This window comes from Heterocephalus glaber, unplaced genomic scaffold, assembly GCF_053883595.1.
Source record: "Heterocephalus glaber isolate CG9 unplaced genomic scaffold, H.glaber_assembly_v1.0 deba00000347, whole genome shotgun sequence".
Classification (NCBI taxonomy): Eukaryota; Metazoa; Chordata; class Mammalia; order Rodentia; family Bathyergidae; genus Heterocephalus; species Heterocephalus glaber.
In genome coordinates, this window is record NW_028258143.1 from 42,108,606 (window position 1) to 42,134,214 (window position 25,609).

General features: G+C 34.2%; 1 protein-coding gene across 20 annotated transcripts in view; it reads left to right on the forward strand.

The window, feature by feature from the left end:
• Positions 1–25,012, forward strand: part of Slc4a10 (solute carrier family 4 member 10) — a 308,057-nt gene extending 283,045 nt beyond the window's left edge. For 12 of the 20 annotated variants that reach the window (XM_087199461.1, XM_087199438.1, XM_087199457.1 and 9 more), the window contains 7 exons: positions 450–701; positions 2,122–2,190; positions 6,344–6,517; positions 7,225–7,347; positions 14,235–14,302; positions 17,054–17,170; positions 22,938–25,005. In XM_087199461.1, coding sequence (XP_087055587.1) covers positions 450–701; positions 2,122–2,190; positions 6,344–6,517; positions 7,225–7,347; positions 14,235–14,302; positions 17,054–17,170; positions 22,938–23,004 — 870 coding nt within the window. In that variant the 3' untranslated portion in view covers positions 23,005–25,005. Of the gene's footprint in view, positions 1–449; positions 702–2,121; positions 2,191–6,343; positions 6,518–7,224; positions 7,348–14,234; positions 14,303–17,053; positions 17,171–18,063; positions 18,103–22,937 lie in introns of all 20 variants that reach the window. The other 8 variants (XM_087199463.1, XM_087199486.1, XM_087199476.1 and 5 more) reach the window with 3 other exon arrangements.
• The last annotated feature ends 597 nt before the right edge of the window (positions 25,013–25,609 follow it).

Below are 25,609 nucleotides of genomic sequence, written 5' to 3' on the forward strand. Positions count from 1 at the left end.
AGTTTTTCCTCACATTTCATGCCTGCTCTGAGAAGGCACTCATACTTGCAGCACTTGGAGGTTGGTGGTAGTGGAGTAGAATCACAGAGGAGGTTAGTGATACTGGAATAGAATTATAGAGGAGATAGAAAATTCAAAAATTACCATTTAAGGAGAAGTTGAATTATTCTAGTGCTGAAAGGGAAACAAATGAGAACAAGATCACATTATACTGAGATATAAATGAATATGAATAAGGGAGCGTAGGCTCTATATTAGTCTTCCCAATAGAAAGTAACCCATTGAGAAAAAAAAGGGCAATTGGAAACTGAGTGTTTAAGAGCTTATCTCCAGGAGCTCTGCTACGAAGGGCCTCTTGGATATTGCCAGGAAGTGGTTTCTGTTCACAGTGAGGCCATCCTTAGCCCTACTGTTGACACAGTTCCTTTTCTTTCTTTCACTTTTAACAGAAAGGTTGCGGGTACCATCTGGATCTGTTGATGGTGGCTGTCATGCTCGGTGTGTGCTCCATCATGGGCCTGCCATGGTTTGTGGCTGCCACGGTCCTCTCCATCACTCATGTCAACAGCCTGAAACTGGAATCAGAATGCTCAGCTCCAGGAGAACAACCCAAATTTCTTGGCATTCGGGAACAAAGGGTTACTGGGCTTATGATTTTTATTCTTATGGGTTCATCAGTCTTTATGACTAGTATTCTGAAGGTAATGAGATCTGCACTTACAGATTTGAGAGAAGGCAAACTATATATATATATTTAAAATTTTTAGTTGAGTCTAAGACATAAATTTGAAAATATAGGATGGCATGTGATAAAAATGATGAATTTCTTTAGCATGTTTATATAATTACTCTTAACCTAAGGGAGCAGGGAAATATGCTCTGTAGTTAGAACCCTTAAATAGATAGATGTTTACACTGACAAAGTAAAATTTGATGTGTAATTTGTTATAAGAATTTTGAAGTCGTCATCAAGCTATAGAAATAATTCACTCTTTCCAGACTTTCTTGTCACCAGAAATCATTGTAGACCTACACAAACTAAAGTTTCTATTTTCTTGTCAGTGGACAGATATATTAGCAATTAATATTACTTGGTAGAGGTCCAGACATATTTTATATTTAAATGCTCTGTTTTACATGTTGTGTATATATTTTTATATATTAAATGTTCTGTAAAACTACTTCATTGACATCATCATTTCGTATACTTATTTTTTCATATTTAAAGTAATTGAATCCATTTTGAAGAATATTAAAGAGTAATTATTTTGTCATATAATTTTGACAGATATTACTAAGGCATGTTAATTACATTATAAATTATAACTAATTTTAATTGCTTATAACTTGAAATTTTCATTAAATAATAATTTATACAACCTTATTTGTATTTAATCACTGAAAAAGTGCACCTTCAGGAATCCATTTTTATGCCATATAAGTAATTATTAACACAGGATGATGGTGAGATGTTTAAAAAGAGAATTTCAACAATCCACATGGTTTCAAATATCTGACATAATGCAGGACAGGACCAAATTTTAATGCAAGCTTCATTCTTCACCTTTAAACCAAATGTTTTTCCATTTTCCATAAAAAGTAAATCATCTTTAAAGCGGTATAGTAATAGTTAATATGTATTGTGGCAGCCGGGCATGGTAGCACATACCTGTAATCCCAGCACTTGGGAGGCTGAAGCAGGATCACCATGAGTCTGAGGCCAGCCTTGGCTACATAGTGAGTTCAAGGCCAGCCTGAACTACATTATGAGACCCTGTCTCAAAAGAATTATTGTAGCATAGTAATCATTTGTATTACTGTTTATTATGTATTATGTGGTTTCAAAAAATAGGTTTTGACCTATCAAATACTTATAACAACCTTATCATTATCATATCTTTTTAGATATTGAGACACTAAGGCACAGAAAGCTTAAGTAACTTACCTAAGGTTACACAGCTAACAAATACTAGGGGTAGAATTTGAACTCATGTATTCTGCTATACAGTACTATACTGCTTCTAAAATACCCCCCACCAGGTTTGTTCTTTGGTAAATGCAAAATAGTATGACTGCATATTGGAAAATAATCTGTGCCTTTTCTTTAATTATTTTTGACAGTTTATTCCCATGCCAGTGCTGTATGGAGTGTTTCTTTACATGGGTGCTTCATCTCTAAAGGGAATTCAGGTAAATTATTTAAATATAGTATTAGTTTTTTTATTGTTTTCTAAAAAAGTTACTATGGGATTCAGCACCTTAAACAACAAACTTCTTTTTTTTTTTTTTTACAACAAACTTTTTAAAATCTTTGCTTCTGGTGGTCATGAATTGGAAAGAGATTAGCTGGGTAGTTATGGCTTAAGATGTGCCTCATGTAGCTGCTGTGAGGGCCACAGTTATCTAAGGCTGGAAGACCTACTTCAAGGTAGCTTATCACATAGTTGTGAGAGAGAAGCATAGTCTCTCTATGGGTGTTGGTATGAAGCTTCAGGGTGTTTTTGTTTGTTTGTTTTTTGCCTCAAGGGCCTCTCCGTAGATAATTATTCGTGCTTACAACATAGAAACTATGGAGTGGGGGAGGAGGGTTACTTTCCAAAATTGTAGGTGGTCAGAGTCCGGATTTTCTGTTTGTTAGAAGTGAGTCACTGAATTCAACTTGTGCAAAAGGGGAGGGAAATCAGACTTCATCTCTTAAAGAAAGGAGTGTCAAATAATTTGCAGATGTATTTTCAAACCACATATATCCTAAGTCATAGCAGAGGCTATTGGCAAATTCTTCTTGATTATTTCTTTTACAATGCTACCCGGAGATGAATAGTGAGTGTTCCTTCAAAATTCATGTTCTTATGGAATCTACGAATATGATCTTAGTTGAAAATAAGGTCTTTGAATTAGAATTAGAATATCTAATTGTGCCTTCATGACTTTATTTAAGTAGGCATAAATCTAGTAACTTGGGCCCTTTGAAGCAGAGAAGAAACACATTGAGACAAAGGGAAGAGGGCCAGATGAGGATGAAGGAAAAGATTGGAGTCTTGCTGCAGCAAGCCAAGGATGCCAGAAGCCACCAGGGCCTGGAAAAGGGAAAGAAGTTTTCTAGGGCATTGAGAAGGGTTAAGATACAAGTTGTGGTGATTTATTATTGCAGCCCCAGGAAACTGGTACAGATTTTTATTTAAATTTGTCTTTGACTAATCTTATTTCATAACTTAGTATTATTTAGCCAAGCACTTTAATTTTCTGGAAAGAGACAGTTTAAGGATTTTTATTGCATAATTTTTTGTCAACTAAAAGGAGAATCTAAATAGCAGCTTTTTAAATGATATAGCTAGTCTTATTCCTGTTCAAAACATGAAGAATAGTCACTTGACTAAAAAACAGGCAGCACAGTGTCTCTGTTCCTGAGTGAACCACCTACTGGACTCTGAATTTGAGAGAAGCAGCATTTAGGTCTTCAGACAGCACTGGATATCAGAACTGAGGCAAAACTTTAATACAAAGTCATTGCAAGATCCCTGAACCCTCGATGAATAGATACTAGTATGTCTTTGTTTATCTCAACATTGAGTAAAATTAATTTAGGAAATGGGATGGTTGAGAAGTGTTTAAATTTTACTCAAATAAGATTTCATTTACTTATTTAAAAATTCATGTATGAAAAGTGTATTTTGATAGAATTGGGTTGGTAAGGCATACAGGGAGGATTACAGAAGAAGTTTTATTTATTTGTTTTTCCGGGGTTTTTTTGCTTTATTTTTTGCCTTTGGCAAAAGTTCCATGCCTACTAATTTCATCTGTAAGTGAAGAGTATTTATTATTAGGCCCCAGGCTCACATAAATACAGCAGCAGAAGTTTAAGAAACAAAGAAAAGTCATTTTGATAAGTTTCAACAGATTTTCCCCCCAATTTAACTCACATGATTTTATACCCATGTGGTTTAGAATTAAATAAGCATGCCAAAATTTGGAATTATTTGGGATATGACTTTTACAAATGAAAATTGAAGAAAATATTACCAATGGCCCACAAGTTAAATATAATGAATTTTAAATAACACAAATGGAATAGCAAGCCCAGCCACACATTAAACAAACAGTGTCTCACACTGACAAACAGTGAAAATCTAAGTAAGCCTCAAGCTCAGAATTTGAAATTCTTATTGGGAATTGTAGATAATTGGGTGTGGCAATAGCATATTAATATTGGGGCATAATAAAAGCTAAATGCAAAACTCAGGATAAATTTGTCATGATTATTATTACTGAATTAATGATAATTACATATGTAAATAGGTAAATAAAGATCTATGGCTCAAGGACCATGTTACTATCATACTCTATAAGTCTGAGGAATCTATAGATTACCTGACTGTTTGGCAACATTCAGGAACTTACTATGTAGGTTTCTCACTGTGAAACATGGCAGAGAAAACAGATCACAATGTTCTTGTGAATGCTGTTTCTGTATTCAGATATATAACCACATCTATATTCATTCCAACACTTTAGGAATCCAAAGTAGAGCAAATGTGCCATTTAAACAATAACAATCGAAGCACCCACACACTGAAGTATGCTTATGCAATAACATAGCTTCATAAATGGAGAAATGGTAGCTGGGGAAAATTTGTTCTGTAGAAATGGAAATATTCAGTTGTAAGCCAAAAGATTTTATTTTATTTGTTTCCTATTCTTCCCTCCACCATGCACAAAGCTTTGTGACTTCTAATTTAAAGATACATGGTATTTAGGAAATATAAATAAAAAGACCTAATGACGTGTATGAGGCCAATGTGGTGAGACAGAGATGAACTAGGAATGAGTTCATCACTTAGTACTGTATACAGGTTTCAATAAATGTCTTTAGAAGATATGAATGCATATGAGTAAGTGAATGTACAGTGGCTGAACTAGTGTACCTACGATTCTGGTTGGAGCAACTGAGGGAAGAAAGGTCATGCCATGCCATAAGACAGAGAATACAGAAAAAAGGTAGATTTAAGTTGCTTTGGGTATTCTTAGTGTATGTACAAATAGATCTGGGTAAAACATTTTTACTCTAGATCGTTGTCCCAGTGCATATTAATTTAAAAATATTTGACAAAAATTATTCATAGTTTTCCTATAAGTTAAGAAATATTACTAAGTTAATATCACATTTTTTTGTAAAGTAACACAGTGTGTAGAAATGGTATGAAATAGACCAGTAACTTGAGTGATTGTAACCAGTGATTGAATCTAAATCATCACCTCTCACTGGAGACATTGAGAACTGCAAAAATCGGCCAGAGAAAAATTAAACAAAATGACCCACATAAGATAAAACTAATATGCACTACAATTTGTTACTAAATAAATTGTGATTGAAGATTTAAGCTTCTCTTGAAAATTTAATGTATAAAACTTAAATTGAGAAAATTTGGATCGCTTGATTAAAAAGGGTTCAAAGTCAAAGTTAAAACAGTATCATAGGTTACAAAGTAATTCTACTATCTTTATGGGAAAATTGAAACAGAAATAACATTAATAAAGTATGATTGATAACATATAAATGGTTTGAAAATGCAACATAGGAAATTAATCAAGAAGTTAAACTGGGGCCGGGGATTTAGCTCAGTGGTGCCGCCGCCTGCCTCGCAAGTGCAAGGTCCTGAGTTCCATCCCCAGTACCAAAAAAAAAAAAAAGGTTAAACTGAATTAACCATGACTCTTTGGAAAACACTTTATTAACAAAAATTCATATAGGTTATATAAATATTTATGGTTAAGATGTTTTTGTTTGTAAAGACAACATCAAAATCTTTGTTGGGGATCAAAGTTGCGCAGTCAAAACATCACAATTCAAATAAAGAGTTCAAAACATACTGCACAGCAGCTGGGTACTCCAAGAGACAGTTGAGGGAGAGAACCAAGTGTAGTAGTAACTAGCAAGTATGTGAAAGTGGAAGCCACGGGGAAGGTGGACCATTCCAAGAGAGAAGAGGACAGAGCATGAGATTCCAGGAAGCACAGTATTTGTGGGGTAAAAGAAAAAGATTATAATGTCATGATGAAAAAGAGGGTGATATTTTGTCTCTTAGGGCCCTGCTCTCCAGCATTTAGCATTGGCTTACTATCTTTAAACTCTAAACTACAACCTGTCTCCATATTTAAGAAAATTTGGGAAACTATTAAATTGAAATGTAGTATTTTATTAGAGTATGTCAATCCTATTGTCCTGGTGCCAATAATCAGATAGACCAACATGAATCTAAAATTTTGGACCTTATTACATATCTACTTGTTTTATTCTTATTGTTGTGTTATTCTTTGGTGTAATTTAGTCTGTTTAATCTGTAAGTTATTTGATAGAATAAAGCTCTTCTGGATGCCTGCAAAACATCAACCAGATTTCATATATCTAAGGCATGTACCACTCCGAAAAGTCCATCTCTTCACAGTAATTCAGATGAGTTGCCTTGGCCTTTTGTGGATAATAAAAGTTTCAAGAGCTGCTATTGTCTTTCCTATGATGGTATGAAACTTCTGCCAACTCTTTTTCTATTTCTCTGATTTTCAAGTCTCTTTAGAAATATATGAACTACAATTGGAACAGTTGAATCATTTTGAACAATTATTGGAAACCCTACTATAAACTTTGTCTTTAAAACTATTTAGTAAGACAGGGTTTGAGAACATCCTGGATTTAGCTGATTCATATTAGTTTTGTCTGCCATTTTGAATGTTTGTAGTAGTTTGAGTTAATTGAAGCTGGATGAAAACGTGTGAACTTTCAAAATTTAGCATTAAAGATACACTAACAAAACTACCTGAAAAGTTAGAGGGATTTTAAAAATAAAATTTAAATGTTTCAGACAAGTTTCAAATATTTGGAAAACTACAGTGAGTTTAAGTAACCATAAGTAATTTTTAAAATGATCAGCATAGATGATGTTCATTTAATATATACAAATTATTTGGTTCATGTATTTAAGGAAACAAAATCAAATATATTTTATATTTTTAAAGTAGCTTCTTTAACTCCAACATTGAGTAAAATCTTACCCATTATTTTGGGGATGTGGTTGGAAAGGAAAAGAAAGATCAGGCAATGCTTCATACAGAAATATTTTAAATATTACTTTAATGTCAGTCTTAATCAAAATTCATTTCTTCCAAATAATAAATACATCTTTCATATCTAGTTTTTCCCACTTGAAACCGTTTTATTGTTTTCTTTAGGTGTTAGCACTGGTATTTGTAAGAAAGTTGATGGACTTCCTATTTACCAAACGGGAACTCAGCTGGTTGGATGATTTAATGCCTGAAAGTAAGAAAAAGAAACTAGAAGATGCTGAAAAAGAAGTAAGTCAGAGCAAAACCAGTATCTTATAATGAACGAGAAGGGGGAAATAAAGTGATAGCTCCTTGCAAAACTAAATGATTGTTTTTACATTAGACAGTGATTACCAACAACCATGGGTGAACCAAGTGATTTGAAAGTTTACTTTTTAAAGTCATAATGACTTGAACGGGGTGGGGGGCAAACAGACAGAAAGACAATATGTTGCATGGGAGAATCACTCCCCTCTGCATGAAATTGCAAATACTTTGTACTTAATTAGCCCATGAATTATAAGACGTATTTTTCTGACTCATCACCCATGGATGGCAGAAACTTGCTAATACTTAACTATTCCCTATATTTAGGCAATGATTGCTTTTTGGTTGAATATATGAGGGGAAAAGAAGAAGATATATGTTATTACTGATAGAACTTTTCTAGGGAAAAATTTTAGTCAAAAGATTCTAATGAAAAATTAAATGTTTTTGAAATAGACAAAATATTTAAGAGGAAAAAATGATCTGATTTGCTTTCAAAATGATTTAGGATTGAATAAATATTGCTTGAGAAACTTCGGTATTTTAATTATCTTCATTGACTACTGATTTATCCATTTCATAGGTTAAAACAATTTATTTTGGGTTTATGGCATATATAAAGTTCATATGTTAATGTGGATCTATTTTGAAGGTTATTTAATCATAACATTTTTTAAAGTACATTGAAACTACAGAACATAAATGAAAAAAAATGACCCATACAACATTTGGCAGAAAGATTAAACCCATAAGTTGTAAAACATAAAAGAAATTCTATGTAAATAGAAATGACATTGAAAAATAACATTTGGTGGGAATTGTACTTTATTCTTTCCATTTTTCTTGCTTCTCTAGGTGATCAGTAATGCATTCCATTTTCCTATCTACAGAATTTTTTTTCAAACCATAGATATTTCCTCTTTCCTTTGGGAAATTAATTTGTAAATTTTATAGAAATCTTAGGTTTTCCCGTGTCATTCAGTCAGATTATGCTACAAAACTAATAATGTTTCTGCTCAGAATTTTCTAGTAAGGGTACATAATGTATGATTGATAGTTCCTTTCCTTGTCCATGATGTCCCACTACAAACAAAGGATATCCATACGTGGGTCATGATGATGTGTCTTATGTATTTTGAGTATTCTAATTTTTCTACCACTCATGTTTTATAGAAGGACATAAAAATAATGATTTACTGGGGCAGTTTTGCAGCAGAATCTTCCAGATACAAGTCTAAGAAAAGCCTCTCAGTCCATTCATTGGATAGCAGCTTTAAAGATCCTTAAAATCTCAGATTAATATGGTGAACCTCAGTACACAGAAAGTAAGAAAACCAGTAATGCAATCAAGAAATAAGCTATGATTGAGCATTAAAATATAGTTGCAACCCCTTTCAATGACAGATGGATTATTCACCAAACTATAGAGAGATAAGGAAGTTTAAAAATGTTTATATGTTATCTTGGAAATAGTTAGAAGAGTAGAATCAGTGAAGAGAGTAGGAAGACTTAAGGAGATGACACTGAAACTTAATCCCTGGTTGATTTCCTACTTGGCTGTCCAGAGCTCAGTATTTTATTTTCTTGAGCTTATGGACTCCATCATCTCTTACTGTGGCATCTTGTACCAAGCCCCAGTCTTCCAGAAGATCATGCATTAAGGTGGCAAATGGACAAGTTCTTTAGAAATGTTGCATTTCTGCAATTGCTCAAATTAATTAAGTAACTTTGATCATGATCTGGCAAGATGATAAATAACAGAAATATCTCAGCTCCCTGAGTCTTGAATTTAAAGTGAACTCACCTCTTGTCCTTTTGATGATAGTTTCAAGCTTGTACCTTTGTCCTCAGGGTTTTCCTATCAGTATCCCATTTTTGGTCTTATGGCACTGAGGAAACATTCATTTGACCTTAAAATTCAATAATGAGTTAAGCAGAATAAATAGCTACACAGGCCAGTCCAAGGTCGCAGAGCTTCTGTTCCAAATTTTCATGTACTTCATGCATATGCATATGCATATGCTTCAGTTTTTAGAAAGAAAGGATTATAATCAGGGTAGAAATGAATATTGGAACCCTGACATTTTGCACATTGCTCTGTGTAAAGAGAAGGCTGAAGAATCAAATTCTGGATGTCCAAATGTGCTCAGAGTACCAACATGTCTTCCTTCCTACTTAAATATTCTCTAGGACATTGTACACATCTGACAAAAAGCTACTGTTAAAATAAAATTTAAAAAAAACTTCAGCAGAATGTTTGCTCTTGGGAGGGTGGTAAGGTTACATAAATCTTGGAAATTCAATTTTGCGGAAGTGATCCTATCTATACTTTTTGATTTACTGAAGGTTCATTCTAACATATTAAGGTAAGAAAAAATTTAAAAAGGGTGGTGGAGCCTTGTGATCTGTACAAAGCAGGATCATGAAAAATTCTAAGAAAACACAAAAACAACCTGAAAACATACACAATTAAACAAAATTGCAGAGAATGTATTACTATTAAGAAAAGTCAGAATTGGTTGTGGATTTAGGAAGTGAGACTTAATTATCACACAGACAGATGTCATTTATAAGTGAATCTTTGGGTAGGGTAAACATATTCTCTTTCCTAGAGCAGTGTTTTTCCAAAATGTAGTTCCAGAACTTTGACTGCATAGGCCAACACCTGAAACTTGTTAGATAAAAATTCTTGGGCCTTACTCCAGACCTAGTGGATCAAAACTTGGGGGACAGGGCCAGTGATCTATGTTAGTAAGACCTCTAGGTGATTCTGAGTTAAGCACTTTCCTGCTTTACTAGAACCACAAAATTTGAATTTCTAGAAATAACCATATTCTAAATATAATGTTACTGTATTAGAATGTTTATAATAATTTATATAATTGCTTTGAGACTCTGAATCAAATAGCCTAATGAAAATATATATTGTCTTCATGTATTGATATGTATTCAGTATTAATCTTCTTCCCCATTTCTTCTTTCAAGCTTTCATTATTGAAATTTTATGTATTGTTTTTCTCTATATTGGAAATAATAAGAAATATTTATAAATATGATATTTATGGTTTTAAATATGTTATATATAATTTTTGTAGCATTTATTCCATTAGTAGTTAGGGAAGTAAATAGCTACATTCTGAAGGCCTTGTTTTCTGCTTACAGAAATAAAGAGGTTGAACTTGAATTTTGAAGTCCCTTTCATTTTTTAAGATATGTGTATTCCAAAATTGATGAATATTTTCTCTCTCTGATACTCTAAGCATGTTTGTGAATATTGGCTCTCTTCTGTTGCTGTTTGTACTTCAGGATATTTCAGGGTTCCTATATAGACACAGGCTTTGCTGAAAAATGAATGTATAACAGATGTTGCCTACTTTACCTAAAGGTAGTTAGAGGACAGAGCGTTTGTTAAGTATCATGATATATGAATTATAATTTTTATGGCATTACAAAATACAATTCATATTTATGATGCAATTTGACAGATAGCACCCTACTTATCATAAACACAAAAAGTGACTACAATTTTATTTTCCACTTCAACAGGCCTTTAGCTCTAACCAGGTTAGTTTCTCACTGTCATGCAGACGTATCTTATTTATTTATGCTTCCCTACAATGTTTGTTTCTACCAAGAGTTTCTTCCTTTCTATACCTTCTGTTCCTGTACTTCTCAAGGTGATTCTTTACCTCCTTTATGAGAAGATGTGTCATTCTTCTCATTGTTGTGTCCCAGTGTCTACCTATCATGTAGATTGTGTTTAATACAGAATCATTGCACAGATTAATTAATAGCTTCTGGATTATTTTTGTGGTTCATTATGTACCTAGTGCATTATACATGTTCAGTAAATATTTAAGTGATGTTGAGTAGATTCATTTTCTAAACTTTAATTTTCCCTGACATTTATTGGATGTAGCATTAATTGCTTTTTATTTTGTAGCTGAAAATGTGTTGACTATCTTAGTTAAAAGATGGCTTTTATACCACACCATAAATATTTCTCTACTCAAATTGACAAAACCATCAAATGCTCCGAGGTAAATAAATTTTGATCATCATTCTTCTAGCATCTTGCAGCTGGTTCTACCCTGTTGTGGAATTCAGTGTATCATTGATGGACCCTGTGTAAAAGAAGTGCTGAATGGAACTCATTTTAAGATCTTTCTATGATGGATATCTGGTTAGCTTCATGCTCCTCTTCCTCTTCTCATATGACTGAGATAACCTAGGTTGTGATTATCGTGATAATTAGTGCCTGATTTGACTGCTCCTCCCAGAAAGTCTCCCTTTTTGGCTCCCTCACAGTACTGCTTGGAATGCAGCCGGCCCTCCATCCCCGCTCTAGGGCCCACCCAGCTCCCTTCTGGCTCTGAAGGCAACGGCTGCTCTGCCACCCCTCTCTTCAGATAAGCATGGCTTGGAAATGCTATCTTTAGAGGTGATGAGTTTTTGTTTGGATAGAATTATGACTAGTATAAAGCCCACACATGCTAACAAGCCACAGAGTGCAAAATAATTATTGAAAGCAATTTGAGAGAAAAGTGGAAAATCATCTGAAGAAAAAACAAAATTTTCCCCAAAGCTTTGGTCTAATTTTTTGCTGTTAGATTGAGTAGTGAGGTTTCATTTTCTACTGCCAGGTAACCTAAGCATTAAGAGCACTGTTCTTCTCTTCAGCTTTTTTTTTCATTTTTCTCCTTATTAAACCTTCCTGACTTGACATTTTATTCTAAACTGGCCAGAAAATATTCTATGTAACAGACCTAAGTCTTCCATGGACAACCAAGGGCAGATTTACATTTTGCTTACATCTTGATTTTACTTTATAGCTTTTGGGACTACTAAATGTCTTTTCTTTATGTTACTCCATATACATTAAGGTAACCTCGTCCATACAAAAAGTAATCTTTTCTATCTAAAAGGCTATATATGCTCTGCTCATGGCCTCCAGGCTGTTCCTACAAGTTTGTGTGATGTACAGATTATATTCCATAAATTCTGCCACTCCCGATTGTGAGGCATGCCTAATTTTAGACTACAGGTTTGTACTTGAATAGGCAATTTTAAACTAATAGTAGTGTATATTCACCTTGAATTATGTCTAATAGTACTGCCAAATGTCACAAGGAATAGACATAAAATGCAGGAAATAAAATACATCTGATGGGCCTTAAGAGAAATTTTTTTCTTTAAACACCAGAAAAAGAATAGAATGTTTCTGAAATACTAAGGGGTATGCCATTAGCTCCATGGAGTATAAAGTAACACAAGGTTCTGTGGGGACTGTATGAGCAAAGTAGTAGCAAAGCTCATGCAGTTTCCTGGACTCTCCCTGAGCACAGACTTAGGATAGAGATACTGTATGCATTATAGCCAAAGTTCCTATAGGGAGGGGCCTGCTTTGGCCAGCATGTTGGGAGAATGCTGCAAGAGTGAAATGAGACCTGCCTCCACATTGCATTACATATTCATGGGTTAGCTGAGGAGGCACTAGAAAACACTCTATCTCTTTAAATATATTGCAAGAAATATGGCATAGAACATTTAGACTATGGAGTATGCAGGTGGATGGCCAAGGTTTGAATATAGGGTACCCCAGGAACAGCCTTGCCTGCCAAAAGAAATGGCATCAGCCACAGGTCATATCTCTTTAGCAGCTGGCTTAGAACTAAATGGAATGAATTCAGGCTGGCTGGTTTAGGTTAAGCTGGTTAAATTTTCTTAGGCCAATTTATCTCTGCTGAAAAAGAGAAGGAGATGAACCTTCAGGGCCACTGCCATTTTTTCTCATTAGTTCCCATTTGAGCAGAATCACCTAGTTCTTTATGTCTACAAATTTTAAAATCTTATTTCTGGAATTAAAGCCAAAATTCCAATATTTTTAAGTGGTCTAAATAATTCTTTAGGCATGAGCAGTGCCAGTTGATGCATTGGAAAATAAATGCATTAAAAAAGCTATAATCTATAACTTTCTTTTGTGGTACCTGGAAAAAGTTTAATAATAATATCATTTGAAAACTAAGCCAGGACATTTTATTATGGTAGCCACGGGTTATCTTCATCTCAAAGATTAGTTTAAAATATGACATATGAATATCTAAAGCATTTTCATCATTTGGTGAAAGAGTAGGATACTGTCATTGTAGGAAGTCTGAAGCATAAAATCAAAGCCTAAGATGCATCTAAGTGGAGTTAAACAATTCTGCTTCTTCCTCCATCAAGACACATTTGTGTTTGATCCGTGCAGGAATATATCTTCTACTGTTTTTTTCCAAGTCTCTAGAATGCTGTGGTTCTCAAAGCGTGGTCCCTGGACCAGTATAATCAACATCACCTGGAAACTTGTTAGAAATGTAGGCTCTCTCTAGACCTGCAGAATGAAAACCTCTAAAGGTGGGCCCAAGAAATCTGTATTTTTAACAAACTCTCTAGGTGATTCTTTGTACAAAGTTTGAGAACCACTGCTGTGAATGCATCCTTCATCTCCTCCTAATAAACCATTCTGGGAATGTAATTTTCAGCTTTATAACAACAAAATTGACTACATTACTCATACTTTTGTTCTTGTGAAATTTAGATTAATTAAAAAAAATTCTCCTTGGAAATTAACTATGTTTTACATTGAGTGACATGAAGGAGATTGTTGTTAGCATTTAAATTACTTTGTGTTATGAGACTGTCATTAATTACTTATGTTCTTGGTAGCTGAGGCTTTATTGAAAGGACCTGTGCTAGCATTAATAAATGCAAACAAAGTGGAAGGTCCTGAGGTTAATGAGATAATGAAACATTAATCTATGTTTCTTCTTTTATGTAAAATGGAGATTCATCAGGTTCATTTTATATACTTTACATTGTCTTTCCAGGAGGAACAAAGTATGCTAGCTATGGAAGATGAGGGCACAGTACAACTCCCAATGGAAGGACACTACAGGTAAGATGCACATTTAAAAACACATTGGCGTAACAGAATATGTTTGATATACACTGTATTCTGTTTAAGAATTTCATACTGTGTGAATCCTTGTAGAGATTTGTTGAAGTTATGTTAGAGTAGGGAAAAAATCCTGAGACTAGGGATTAGCTTACCGGGGTTCCAGTACTAAATTCTGCCAATAGAAACTATGTGGCTGTGCCCAAGTAGCATAAAAGGAAAGGTACTTCAAAGATATAATCTATTTCTTGAGTTAAAGAATTCAGTCATATCAGCCATTTTAGGAAATATTTACATTTAAATATCTGTATTTATATTTTATATTTATATTTAAAATATGCTAATCTTTTTTATATTTCATACACAAAGACTAGCAAAGGAAAGCAAATTCCTGCAAGTTATAATAAAAACCTTTGCAAATATTTGACCTACAATATGTATTCATTTTCTCTCTCTCTTCTCTTTCTCCCTCCTCCTTCATTCCCTCTCAATGTAGTTTAGTTTAATTTTCTTGATAAATTCTGTCTTAAATACTATTTAGTACCCAATTTTACTGTCTCAAAGTTCTTAGGGATAATTTAAGGCTATGCCAGTAAAAAAGGAGAGAAGAATTTCCTCTGAGGCGGGACTCTGTCACAGTATTAAAACAAAATACAAGAGAACATTTTGGATCTTCAGAAACTTTCTGTAAAATCATGGTCCCTAAAATTTTTAAATATAATTACCTACCACTTAAGGGTGAACACAAACATAGAAAGCATTTTAGCTTTCCTCTACAGCACTTTAAATCCTGTTGATTTGGTTGCATCAGTGTATTTCCAAGTGTATTCTGCCGAGACATGGTCTCAAGTGTTACTGCTCCCAGAAGGGTCTTCTTAAAAAATGTTCTGTTGCATTCCAGTGTCAAAGTTCACAACACACACAGGCATATGAAATAATCTAAGTAGTACTACATTTTTAAAAAGTTTACTTTTGTTTAACCCAGCCTTTTAAAGACACTTTTGCTCATATGACTTGTGAAAAACTTGTGTTCACATTATGCCATGATGCTTTTTTTTGGAAATTAGTTGATCTCATGCTTTGAGTTACTAGGAAACTAGGCAAATTAGAGGAATCAACGTACACATTTCAAAATTGGGCAAGGGAAAGAGACCTAAGGTTTTGTTCATATTAAGTGATGAATTTGTTACTGTCTTGTAAACAACTACTGATGTGCTCATGTGAGGTCAACTTTGGATCCCTGTTGACTCGGAGCACAATTGCTTCAAAACAGAATTGTCTTGCCCACATGTAGTAAAAAAGGTACCATTTTCTCAGGTACTGAAACTTAATTTTACTTGGTCTGTGGTTAATCACTTCTGGATTTGGTTGTGCTTCTACCCCTAGGGGTTGTTTTGGAGTATCCTGAGTGCTACCTATAATTGTGACCATTTTAAAAGGTTAAAAAAAAAAGCACCAGGATATTGTGGGTTCCTACAACTACATAGAGAGAACTCTGTCAAATATACAGGCTGCGATCATTTTTTTCTATAAATAGTTACTGATTAAGCTTCAAATGTTCAGCTCTGTCTGGCTTTTGGATGAACAGCAGTGAACAAATGATCAAGAACCCTTGTCCTTATGACACTTGTATTCAAGTAGAATAGAGGTAATATAATATTTCAGATGGTTAAAAAGTGCAATAAAAACAAAAGGCAAATAAAATGGTTAAGAGTGGTATGGAGGATGGAATAGCAGTTTTAACAGAGTAATCAACAAGGACCTATCTCAGAAGCTTACATCTGAACAAGCAGGGGAAGGGTTCCACCAAGTGAAGGAACATTATGGGCAGAGGAAAGAGCCCTGAAGCAGCAGTAAGCCTGTAGTGTTCTAGAACAGTCAGGAGACATTATATTGTAACTGGAGAGGAGTGAGCAGGAGTGAGATGGTAGGAGGAGGTCAAGCCAGAGGATGAGGGAGTACAGAGTTTTAAGGCCATTATTAAAACTTAGTTTACTCTGAGTCCTGTGATGCCACTGCAGGTCATGAGCAGAGGAGACAAGGGATCTGCAGTGCTACCAATATTAGGACCAAGAGCCTCAGCAATGCACATGCAGGATCTAATCTCTGAAATGAATTAAGAAAATCACAGCCCAAATCCATATTTGTACAACTAGAATATTTTCTTTAGATTTTTCACATTGTCAAATCATTGAGCTATTCAATACTTCTCAATTTTAATCATCAAGAATACTGTACAGTAAATAAAATTTGATACATACCTACAATAAAAATTTCTCAGCCTCAAAGGGAAACAACTTGTGATACATGCTACTACATAGCTGAACCTTGGAGACATTATGCTAAATTAAATAAGCCAGTCCCCAAAAAGACAAATACTATATAATTCAGTTCATATAAAACATTTAAAGTAGTCAAAATCATAGAGACAGAAAGTATATTGGTGGTTTCCAGGGACTGGAAATGAGGAGTTACTGTTTAGTGGATACAGAAATTCATTTTTACAAGATGAAAAGAGTCCTAGAGAGGAATGGTGGTGATGGTTGTACATTATGAATGTATTTAATAACACGTAACTATACATTTAAAAATTAAGATGGTAAGTTTAATGTTATGTGTATTTGACCACAATAAAAAAATCTAGGAAAAATATTTCCTGTAGACATTTTCCTATGTGTAGTTTCTATCATTAAATAACTATAGTTTCTTATTTAATGTCTATTATCTTATTTTGGACAAACTCCTACATAGAGATGACCCATCTGTGATCAATATTTCTGATGAAATGTCAAAGACTGCCTTGTGGAGGAACCTTCTGAATACTGCTGATAACTCTAAAGATAAGGAGTCAAGCTTTCTTTCTAAAAGGTTTGAATTTTAAAATAATGAAGTTATACTATTTTCAATGATTTTATGATACACATCCACTAGCAAAAGAATGATATTAGTTTCCATCAAATTTAGATTTAAGATATTTCAAAAATTATTTTCAAAAGAGGGTAAAAATTATAAATTTTACAGATTTTAATATGTTTTTCAATTTCTCCTTTCCAAATTAAAAGCTTTTTCCAAAACTATAACAGTGGGGGGGAAATGGAGCTGTAAGTGAGTCCTAAAGCATGACACTTTTGGTATAACAGTGGGGGGGAATGGAGCTATAAGTGGGTCCTAATGCATGACATTTTTGGACATTCATTTTAGCCTATTAATTTGCTATGTGATTTTATTGTATTCTTTCATCACTCACTTCCAGGGACCCTCTTAGTTGTCTGATCACATTTTCCATTCAGTATTTCCTTTTTAAAAAGTATTATAGAATGATGGTGATTTAATACATACATGTATTTCTAGTCACCTATTACAACTTCCTGAAAATCTTCCTTAATGTCCTTACCCCAAAACCTTCAGCTATCAAAGTTCTATTCATTCTTACCTGTCTATATGTAAACATGTATGCTAATATTGTAGTTTTGGATGCTGATTTTCAGTGCATGCTTAGGGGAGAGCGTGTCTTTAAATATGGAGAGTTATCATGGGATTTTGAATTGAATTTTTCAAAATTTATAAGTAAGAATTTAAAATATACCATTCGGTCTTCTTAAATGTTAATCTGACAGAAAAGAAATTTTTGTGCTATGCTGGTATCTCTTATTAGAGAGTGAGTGAAGCATTTAGGACAACATAATTATTGAGTTTCTTTATTATCATAACTTTAAATTAACTTTTTCTACTTAATTTTTATATTACATTTTTGTCATAAGCTCCCCTTCCTAATCACTCTAGAAGCTGATTCCCCAAAGGTAAGACCCTCTCTGTCAAAACTATTCCTTGGTTGCATTTCCTTATGTTAAATGGTGTCTTATGGAAAACTGATCAGCCTATGTCCTGTGTGAGTTTTGGGGAGGCAAAAGACGTGGAGAGTCTTGATTTCCAGGGTCAGAGTTTAACGGTGTTAGTAAGTGGGTCTGAAACTTCAGTCAATTTACTTTCCCTCTCTAATTATGGAAATATATCCTATATAAGTTAATAAATTTCACAATACTGTACTTAGTAATGTCATCAAATTTCTAGATTGAGAAAAGGAAATTCATCCCTTGAATTAAGAAATTGCAAATCTAGGAGCTTCCATTTATGTTACCATGGTGCATTGAAACCTGGCCTCATGAGACATAAATGGAAACATGGGCCATAGAAAAGAGGCTACATGGGACCTGGAGAGTACATCTCTTGTTGCTAGTTTTTATCACCCCCAAATGACATGCAGCTTTAGGGTCATCTCTATACCAAAAAAAATCAATAAGACCATCAGTTAATACTCTTCACCCCACAGGCTGGGGAGCTGGTTCTCTTCCTTTGCCTTGCCTTTCCACCCTCCTTCTCCCTCCTTCCTTCCTTCCCTCTTACTCCTCCTCTTGCTCCTCCCCTCCCTTCTCCTCCCCCTCCCTCTCTCCTTCTCCTATCTCTTGTTCTCAACTACTCTAAAACTTACTCCAAAGTAGATAAAGACTTCTGGCTGATGTCTTTAAATACAGCTTCAAAACTATCATGTATTTCTTTGCTTGGGTCAAGTAGTAGTACTGTTTTATTCTAAAACATACTTTATGTTCCTTTCCCCAAAGTCCTTGCTACAGTCTAAGAGAGTTATCCTCACAATAATTTTGTTTTTTGCTAGAACTTTTACAAGAAAATCAGAGTTATGAGAAGGGTTTCTCAGGTAAATTGAAATGTGTGCTTATGGACCCTTTCACATAAAAAATGGCCTTTTTTCTGATTTATTTTAAAATATGAAATACAAGTTGATGAGGTCAAGGTAAAGTGCCCACTATTGCAAATAGGTGGAAAATTTGAGACAAACAAACTTGTAAATTGCTTTTCTTCCTGAATTATATGGATCCATAGACCAAATGCTTCCTCTGTTTTTTCCTGTGGTAAGGTTAAAGTCAAGTGATGGTCTTCACCAGAAATATTTATTTAGTTGATTAAAAAAATATAAGTTTGGATTACTTTAGAAGTAGATTGACTCTAGCGGACAATGTAATGTATTGTAGGTCAATTTTAAATAGACTCGTCCTTTATTACTTACTTTTTGAATATATATTCCCGATGACTTGAGGTCCAGAATATTATAGAAATAAGTTTACCCAGATTTACTTTTCATGTGATATATAATCTGTCACATTTTCATGTGCAAAATATTCCTTGGTTGTTGGTTAATATCTTACGTCTTTGTAACAGTGGAAACACCAACAGAAAAGATGTGGTTTCTAGAAATCCTAAAACCATCAATACTTTTAAGAGCAATACTCTCCAAAGGCTAATGCCTTCTCTTGGCATCTGTTGAAGGCATTAAAATATGACAACCAAGAATTACAAAACTTTGGTAGCTGTTGGAATATCCACTGGCAAAAAACAAAACTAAATAAGAAAGCAGACAAAACCCCCTAAAAACCAGGTTACCAGGTCCCTGTCTCTCAAGACTTAAACTGGTTTTGATCTTTCAAGACCTATGAGGCCTTTGATCCATGCTCCTCAGTTATTTTCCATCCTTCCTTTACTATAATAGGTCTCACATAAACCTAACTTTTTAAAAGTTCAGTTTAGAGTAACAGTATATTTTCTCAATGATTTCATTCACTTTTGTTGTCAAAAATTTTACCCAGTTTGACTCCAAGTAAAATCCAAGAACTGATAGCAAATTCTACCTCATCTACAGGATATCTGTTTTTGGTCCCAGTTAACAATGCCATACATATACGTTACAAGCTCCTTTGAAGCTTATTGAATAGATTGGTAGAGACAGGTGTCGCTATAAACCACATTACATCAGAATAGGTGAACAACTGCTATGTTTTATAAAATTGATACCCAAGGTCAACTCTTTGGGAAAGGTATCTATCAGTGCTAGAAAAACCAGCATTTAGTTTTGCCTTGGTGGTGGGCTGTGGAACCACCCTTCTTGCTCTTCCCTCTCCATCCTAACCCTGCACACACACTTCCCACCTTCTTCTGTCTGGATTCTCTTTCTTTGCTCTGATTTCTTAGGCCCAGGCTCTGTCATGCCTGCTCAATAAACATTGTTTGTAACAATTATTCTAGTGCCAATGAAAATAAATAGCTTCACAGATTTCTTAGCAGCAAGATAGTAGTGAGTCACTTTTTGCTCTCTCTTGAACTATTACTGCCTTATATTTTAAATTGTAACTCCTTATGGGCAAGGATAGTGCTATCTATCTATCTACCTTGTATTCCTAGGTCTTTGCAGCATATCTGGCACATAATAGATATGTAATATGTTTATTATAATAACATAAAATGGATATGTAAAATATATTTATTACAATGAAAGACTAAAATTGATTGGCATCTCAAAAAATGAATGTAACAAGAAATCCACATAGAGCTACACAGTAAGAACATTCAGAGTGAGAATATTTTTCATAGAATTCTTGACCTAGTTATAAAACTTCTGCTTATGAAATTCACTAAAATCTAATTTAATATCCAAATCAATAATTTTAATGAGGGTGGAATCCTAGTCATTTAATCAGTTATTGTTTTATAACAAAGAAAATACCCATTATAGCCCAAGGAGATCAGGAGAAAGCATATCAAGCTGATATTCTGAATTTCTTTTTCTTCACTGTTCAGTGACTAGTAGTGCTATTGGAAATTCATTTCTTTATCAAAAGATTATGAAGCACTCCTATGTCCCAAAGTACTGTGCACATAGGAAATGTGCATCTTTAGAGATCAGTATGTCTCTGTCCCTCACAATCTCATATGAATGGGATTTGTTATTATATCTTTCCAATGGAATAGTCTATTGAACTTGGGAAAACCAGTGTCCAAATTATAGAGGACTTAGAGGCCATCTAATACAAAATTTAATTTACATATGAAGAAACCAAGTATCAGAGACATTAAATAACTAGTCCAAGGTCATACCTCTCATTCTTAACTTCCGGGAACTAAACTCAGACTTTCCAACCCCGAGCCCTGGGCTCCTCACACTGCCCCATTCTATAATCTTGCATTGGCTTTGTTTGGAAAAAGAGACTAGGAGCCAGGTAAAGCCCAAAGAAAAGTTAATTTGGAAAGCAGAATAGCAGACACTTGTCATATAAAGGAACTTAAAAGTAGAAGAAAGTGAGTCATACAGATAGAGGAGTTAAAAATACAGAGTTAAGGCTCTCAACACATCATGTGCACACTGTCATCTCTTCTCATGGAAAGAGAAAAGAAAAGGGAAAAAAGTTGCTTTGCTCTGACCTGTAAGGAGTATGTGCTGAGAAGTGTGGCAGGCATAAACCCGGGTGCCATAGACACTCGCTCACACCAGCTCTCAGTGCTGGCAGTATGCCATAGATGGCAGAAGCTCCGGCACTTCTTACCTGATGGTGCCGGGTGGTGGTGACAACTGAGAAGGGCTGTTTCTAGCTTGAATTGGAGGAAAAACAATTTTTAAAACACACTCTTAGAATGTGTCTAAGTTATTGACCACTAAGAAAGCTGTACAGGAGGCCCCTTAGAAACACAGAGTTGATTATTACTTGGAGAAGAGTTACAAAGCCAATGATGTCTCTACCTTCAACTATTGAATAAATTTATATTAAGGTCTGAAGTTAATAGTAAAAATGTGCATACTCTTCCTGCTTAGGGCCTCAGAGGCTGGTTGTGGGTTGTCCTTCGTGTTGTCCTTGGTCAGCAGTGGGGAGGAGGGGCAAGGGGAGGCCTCCCATGTAGAGGGACCTTGCCATCCACTGGAAGTACTGGTGTGTGTGTGTGTGGGTGTGTGTGTGTGTATGTAAAAATTCTGCTCTTCGGGGAGCTCACACTCTTTGAGTGAGCTTCATATATGTGAGCATATCATTTGTATTTTCCATAAAATCTCCAGTGTAAGAGTAGAAAAGATGTACAGTGGAAAAATATTGAAAAAGTAGACAAAAATGATAGAATCACAATACCAGCTTGGCTATTGGTAAAATTAATTGGGAGATGAAATGAAACAGGTGCCATTTGAGAATGAGTTCTACAGTGAGTGAGGTGAAGCATCATTCCTGGGATATACATGCTAAGGGCTTGTCTGAAAGGACTGGTCAGGTATCTGGAGAGCAGTATGCAAGGAGACCCATTCCCCAGATCAGAGATGTGTCTGTGTCACCTGAGCAAGACAGAGTCCTCAGCAAAGATCAAGAGCCAGTACATACACAAAGGATGAGCCACTTGGAGCAGACTCCAGAGATACCTTCTGTGGCAGTTCGTTTGTGTCATTTACAAGTGTTAGTGCTGTCTTAAGATGGAGCATGACTGGCATTTTCAACAATCATCTGTGATGGATTTGCCCAAATGAGGACTACAGCATTAATCTTGCATGCTTTTAGAACTATTTTTAAAATGCCTGATTTTTGTTCTTTAGTGCTTGTTTTTTGAATTTCCCCCTCTCTGCAGTTCTTGGTTTCTATCTCATTGAATGCAGAGGATTTTAATTGTTGCTGTCTGTCTATGCTTTGTAGCATGAGAGAGCAATGCCTAAGGGCTCTTGTGTTGCTTTGGAGTTGATGGGTTTTGTTTCTTAGTGAGCAAGATCTCAATGTAGCCAAACTGAATTGCAAATTGTTCCTTTTTCCTCCCATAGCACTGAAAGCCGAAAGGAGAAGAAAGCTGACTCAGGGAAAGGTGTTGACAGGGAGACTTGTCTATGACTTGATCTTCAATTTATTTTTTACCTATATATGAGAAGAGTGTCATAATTATTAATAAAACTGCTTTGATCATGTATTGTAAATTCTTTTATCCCAAATCCATCTTTATAATGTAAGTAGTGCAATACTTGTTTCATTTCTGTGTTTAACTTTCTGAACAGTGAGACACCCTTGTGAGCAGATACAATAGCTGATGTAAGAATCCATGTGTTCCTTGATGTATGTTAGACATTTGTAAACACAGGATTCTCATTGTCAGCTTTATGAGAGCAATAGCTTTCTTAAGGAGATAAGTGATATTTACCTAGTTTATATTTTCCTACTTTAGTATCATGAAGATGCCTGCTAATTTCATTCAGAAGAATTTTGAAAGGTAGTCTTACTCCTTTTTATTTTTATAGCTTAGCATTTGTGACTTATTTCACAACACCCAAATCAAAAAGTTAGTTTGAAAGCTTTTTTTAATAATTGTATTTATGCATTTCCTTGATTTAATGATACATTTAATACTTAAGAATTTATATGTAACTGAAACTTAAAGTCATTTGAAAAAAATTTGGAAACTTGTTCACAACTTCTTAAAAAGAATCATACACTAATGCAGAGTCAAGTAGTATTTGCTTAGAATTCAAATTGTGACTACATGAGCCAGTAGAAAAACTTTATAACCATTTTATGGGATTTTCAATTAAAACCATTATCAGAAATAGGCTGTTAAATTTCTCTCCCACTGAGATATTTTTCAAATGAAACTGGAATACCACATGCTAAATCATTATATATGAAATTCCACTCCTATATAGTCACTGTGCTGCTAATGGTGATGTACTGCTTAATGCTAGTCCTGAATCATGTTATAATGTTAGACCAACAGGTCTCCAATTATAACTTTTTTTTCTGCAAAACTCTTTTCCACATTTTAATTAAATGCATGTCGTGGAATAACAATCTTTTAAATGAAAATTTCAGATTCTGTTTGAGAAAGTTCTGTAGATATTTCAGTCCATATGAAATAATCCATCTTTATTAAGTTTATGCAAGAGGAAGGAAAGTTAAGGATTTTTGAGCATTACCAAAAATATATTTAATTGCATTTTAGATGGATGTGAAGTTAATAAAAACTAAATCTAATGATAATTCATAGTGAAACATTCTTAGTTCTTAAGAACAATGAGTCATCATCAACCTTATAATACTCCAGTATCCAGTTTTACAATAATTCAGAGCCATGTGGCCTTTATAAACTATTACATACTCTGTGTATAAATGCATATGAAAAGTGGGGAAAAAATCCTTTTTGTGATTAAGCTAATGAGAGGCAGGGGGAAGACAACAAAGCCTCCATTAGAGTCAACATTTTGGTACCTGTAGAAAAAAATATTTCCTCACAACCATTGATGGAGCTATTTTTATGGGAAATGAGTTAAAGATTTATGGGAAGAAGAATTTGCAGTTAATAAAGTCTGCATTTATAAGTACTGAAGAAAAATACAGAAACTTTCTGTTCCAAATATTTTGCCTTTGTGTATTTTATAATGCTGGTACTATACTGTAAACATTTCCATTGTTTTATGATTTAGCTAGTCAGTTCTAAAAGTGATCCCCTAGTTTTTAATATATTAATAGCTGTTCTGTTAAAAATGATCATAGTGAATTAAAACTTTCATGTTACCACTGATTTAAATACTCAATCATAGCCAATGAAATTCTGTATTTCTGAGTATTTTTATAGTCATTTTGTTCTTGTGTGAATTTTAATGCTATTCCTATGTTAATCTTAATATTTTGAAATCATATAAAATATAAAAATGTAGTGTTATGTATGTATATGTATATTTACTCCTAATTTCAGATTCCTGGTCAAAATTACTGAATATCTTGAATGTAATTTATTGCAAAGTTTAAGTAATGTGTAAAAGTGACTAGGATATTGTTTTTCACAATTAAGAAATGTTATGTGGAAATAAATATTTATCCTAATATCCTTGCATATTTTAAATTATGATGCAATGTGTCTTGTCTGTTTTTCCTTCATATTAATAAGTAAATCAGTGTAGTAAATCTTGATTTTTCAAATATAATATTTAAGTATGCCCACAGTTGAGAAACCTTGGTGATCTAAAGATTCTAAGAGTATTTAAACAATTCAAACTTTGTGAACAGAAAATAATGAGAATAGTACATGTATTTCCTCATTTTTCCAGAGAACAGTGTCTTGAGTAAAATGACATGGCTCTTATGACTAATAAAAAGTTGCAAGGTCATTAGCATTCCCCACTTTAGAGCTCCTTAAATCCTGTTTTTAACCCATAGGGAAAAGTATTTTCTAAAATGTGTCTTCTTCCTATTTGTTGTAAGGGTCAAATGGGACCATTATTCTTTTGAAGCCATCTGGCAGTGTGTTGTAGAGATAACTGCATTCAGAACTTTTAACATGCTGGTTATTTTTCTCTTGACTAGTGAATTTACTTTGTAGTTGCTACTACTTAACCACATACAATAGTGGGAAGTTTTTCCTAAATATAACCTGAATGTCTCCTTGGTGTAATTTAGACCTGTAATCTGATAATGATGCTCCAATGACAATTCCTAGATCTTTTAGGAT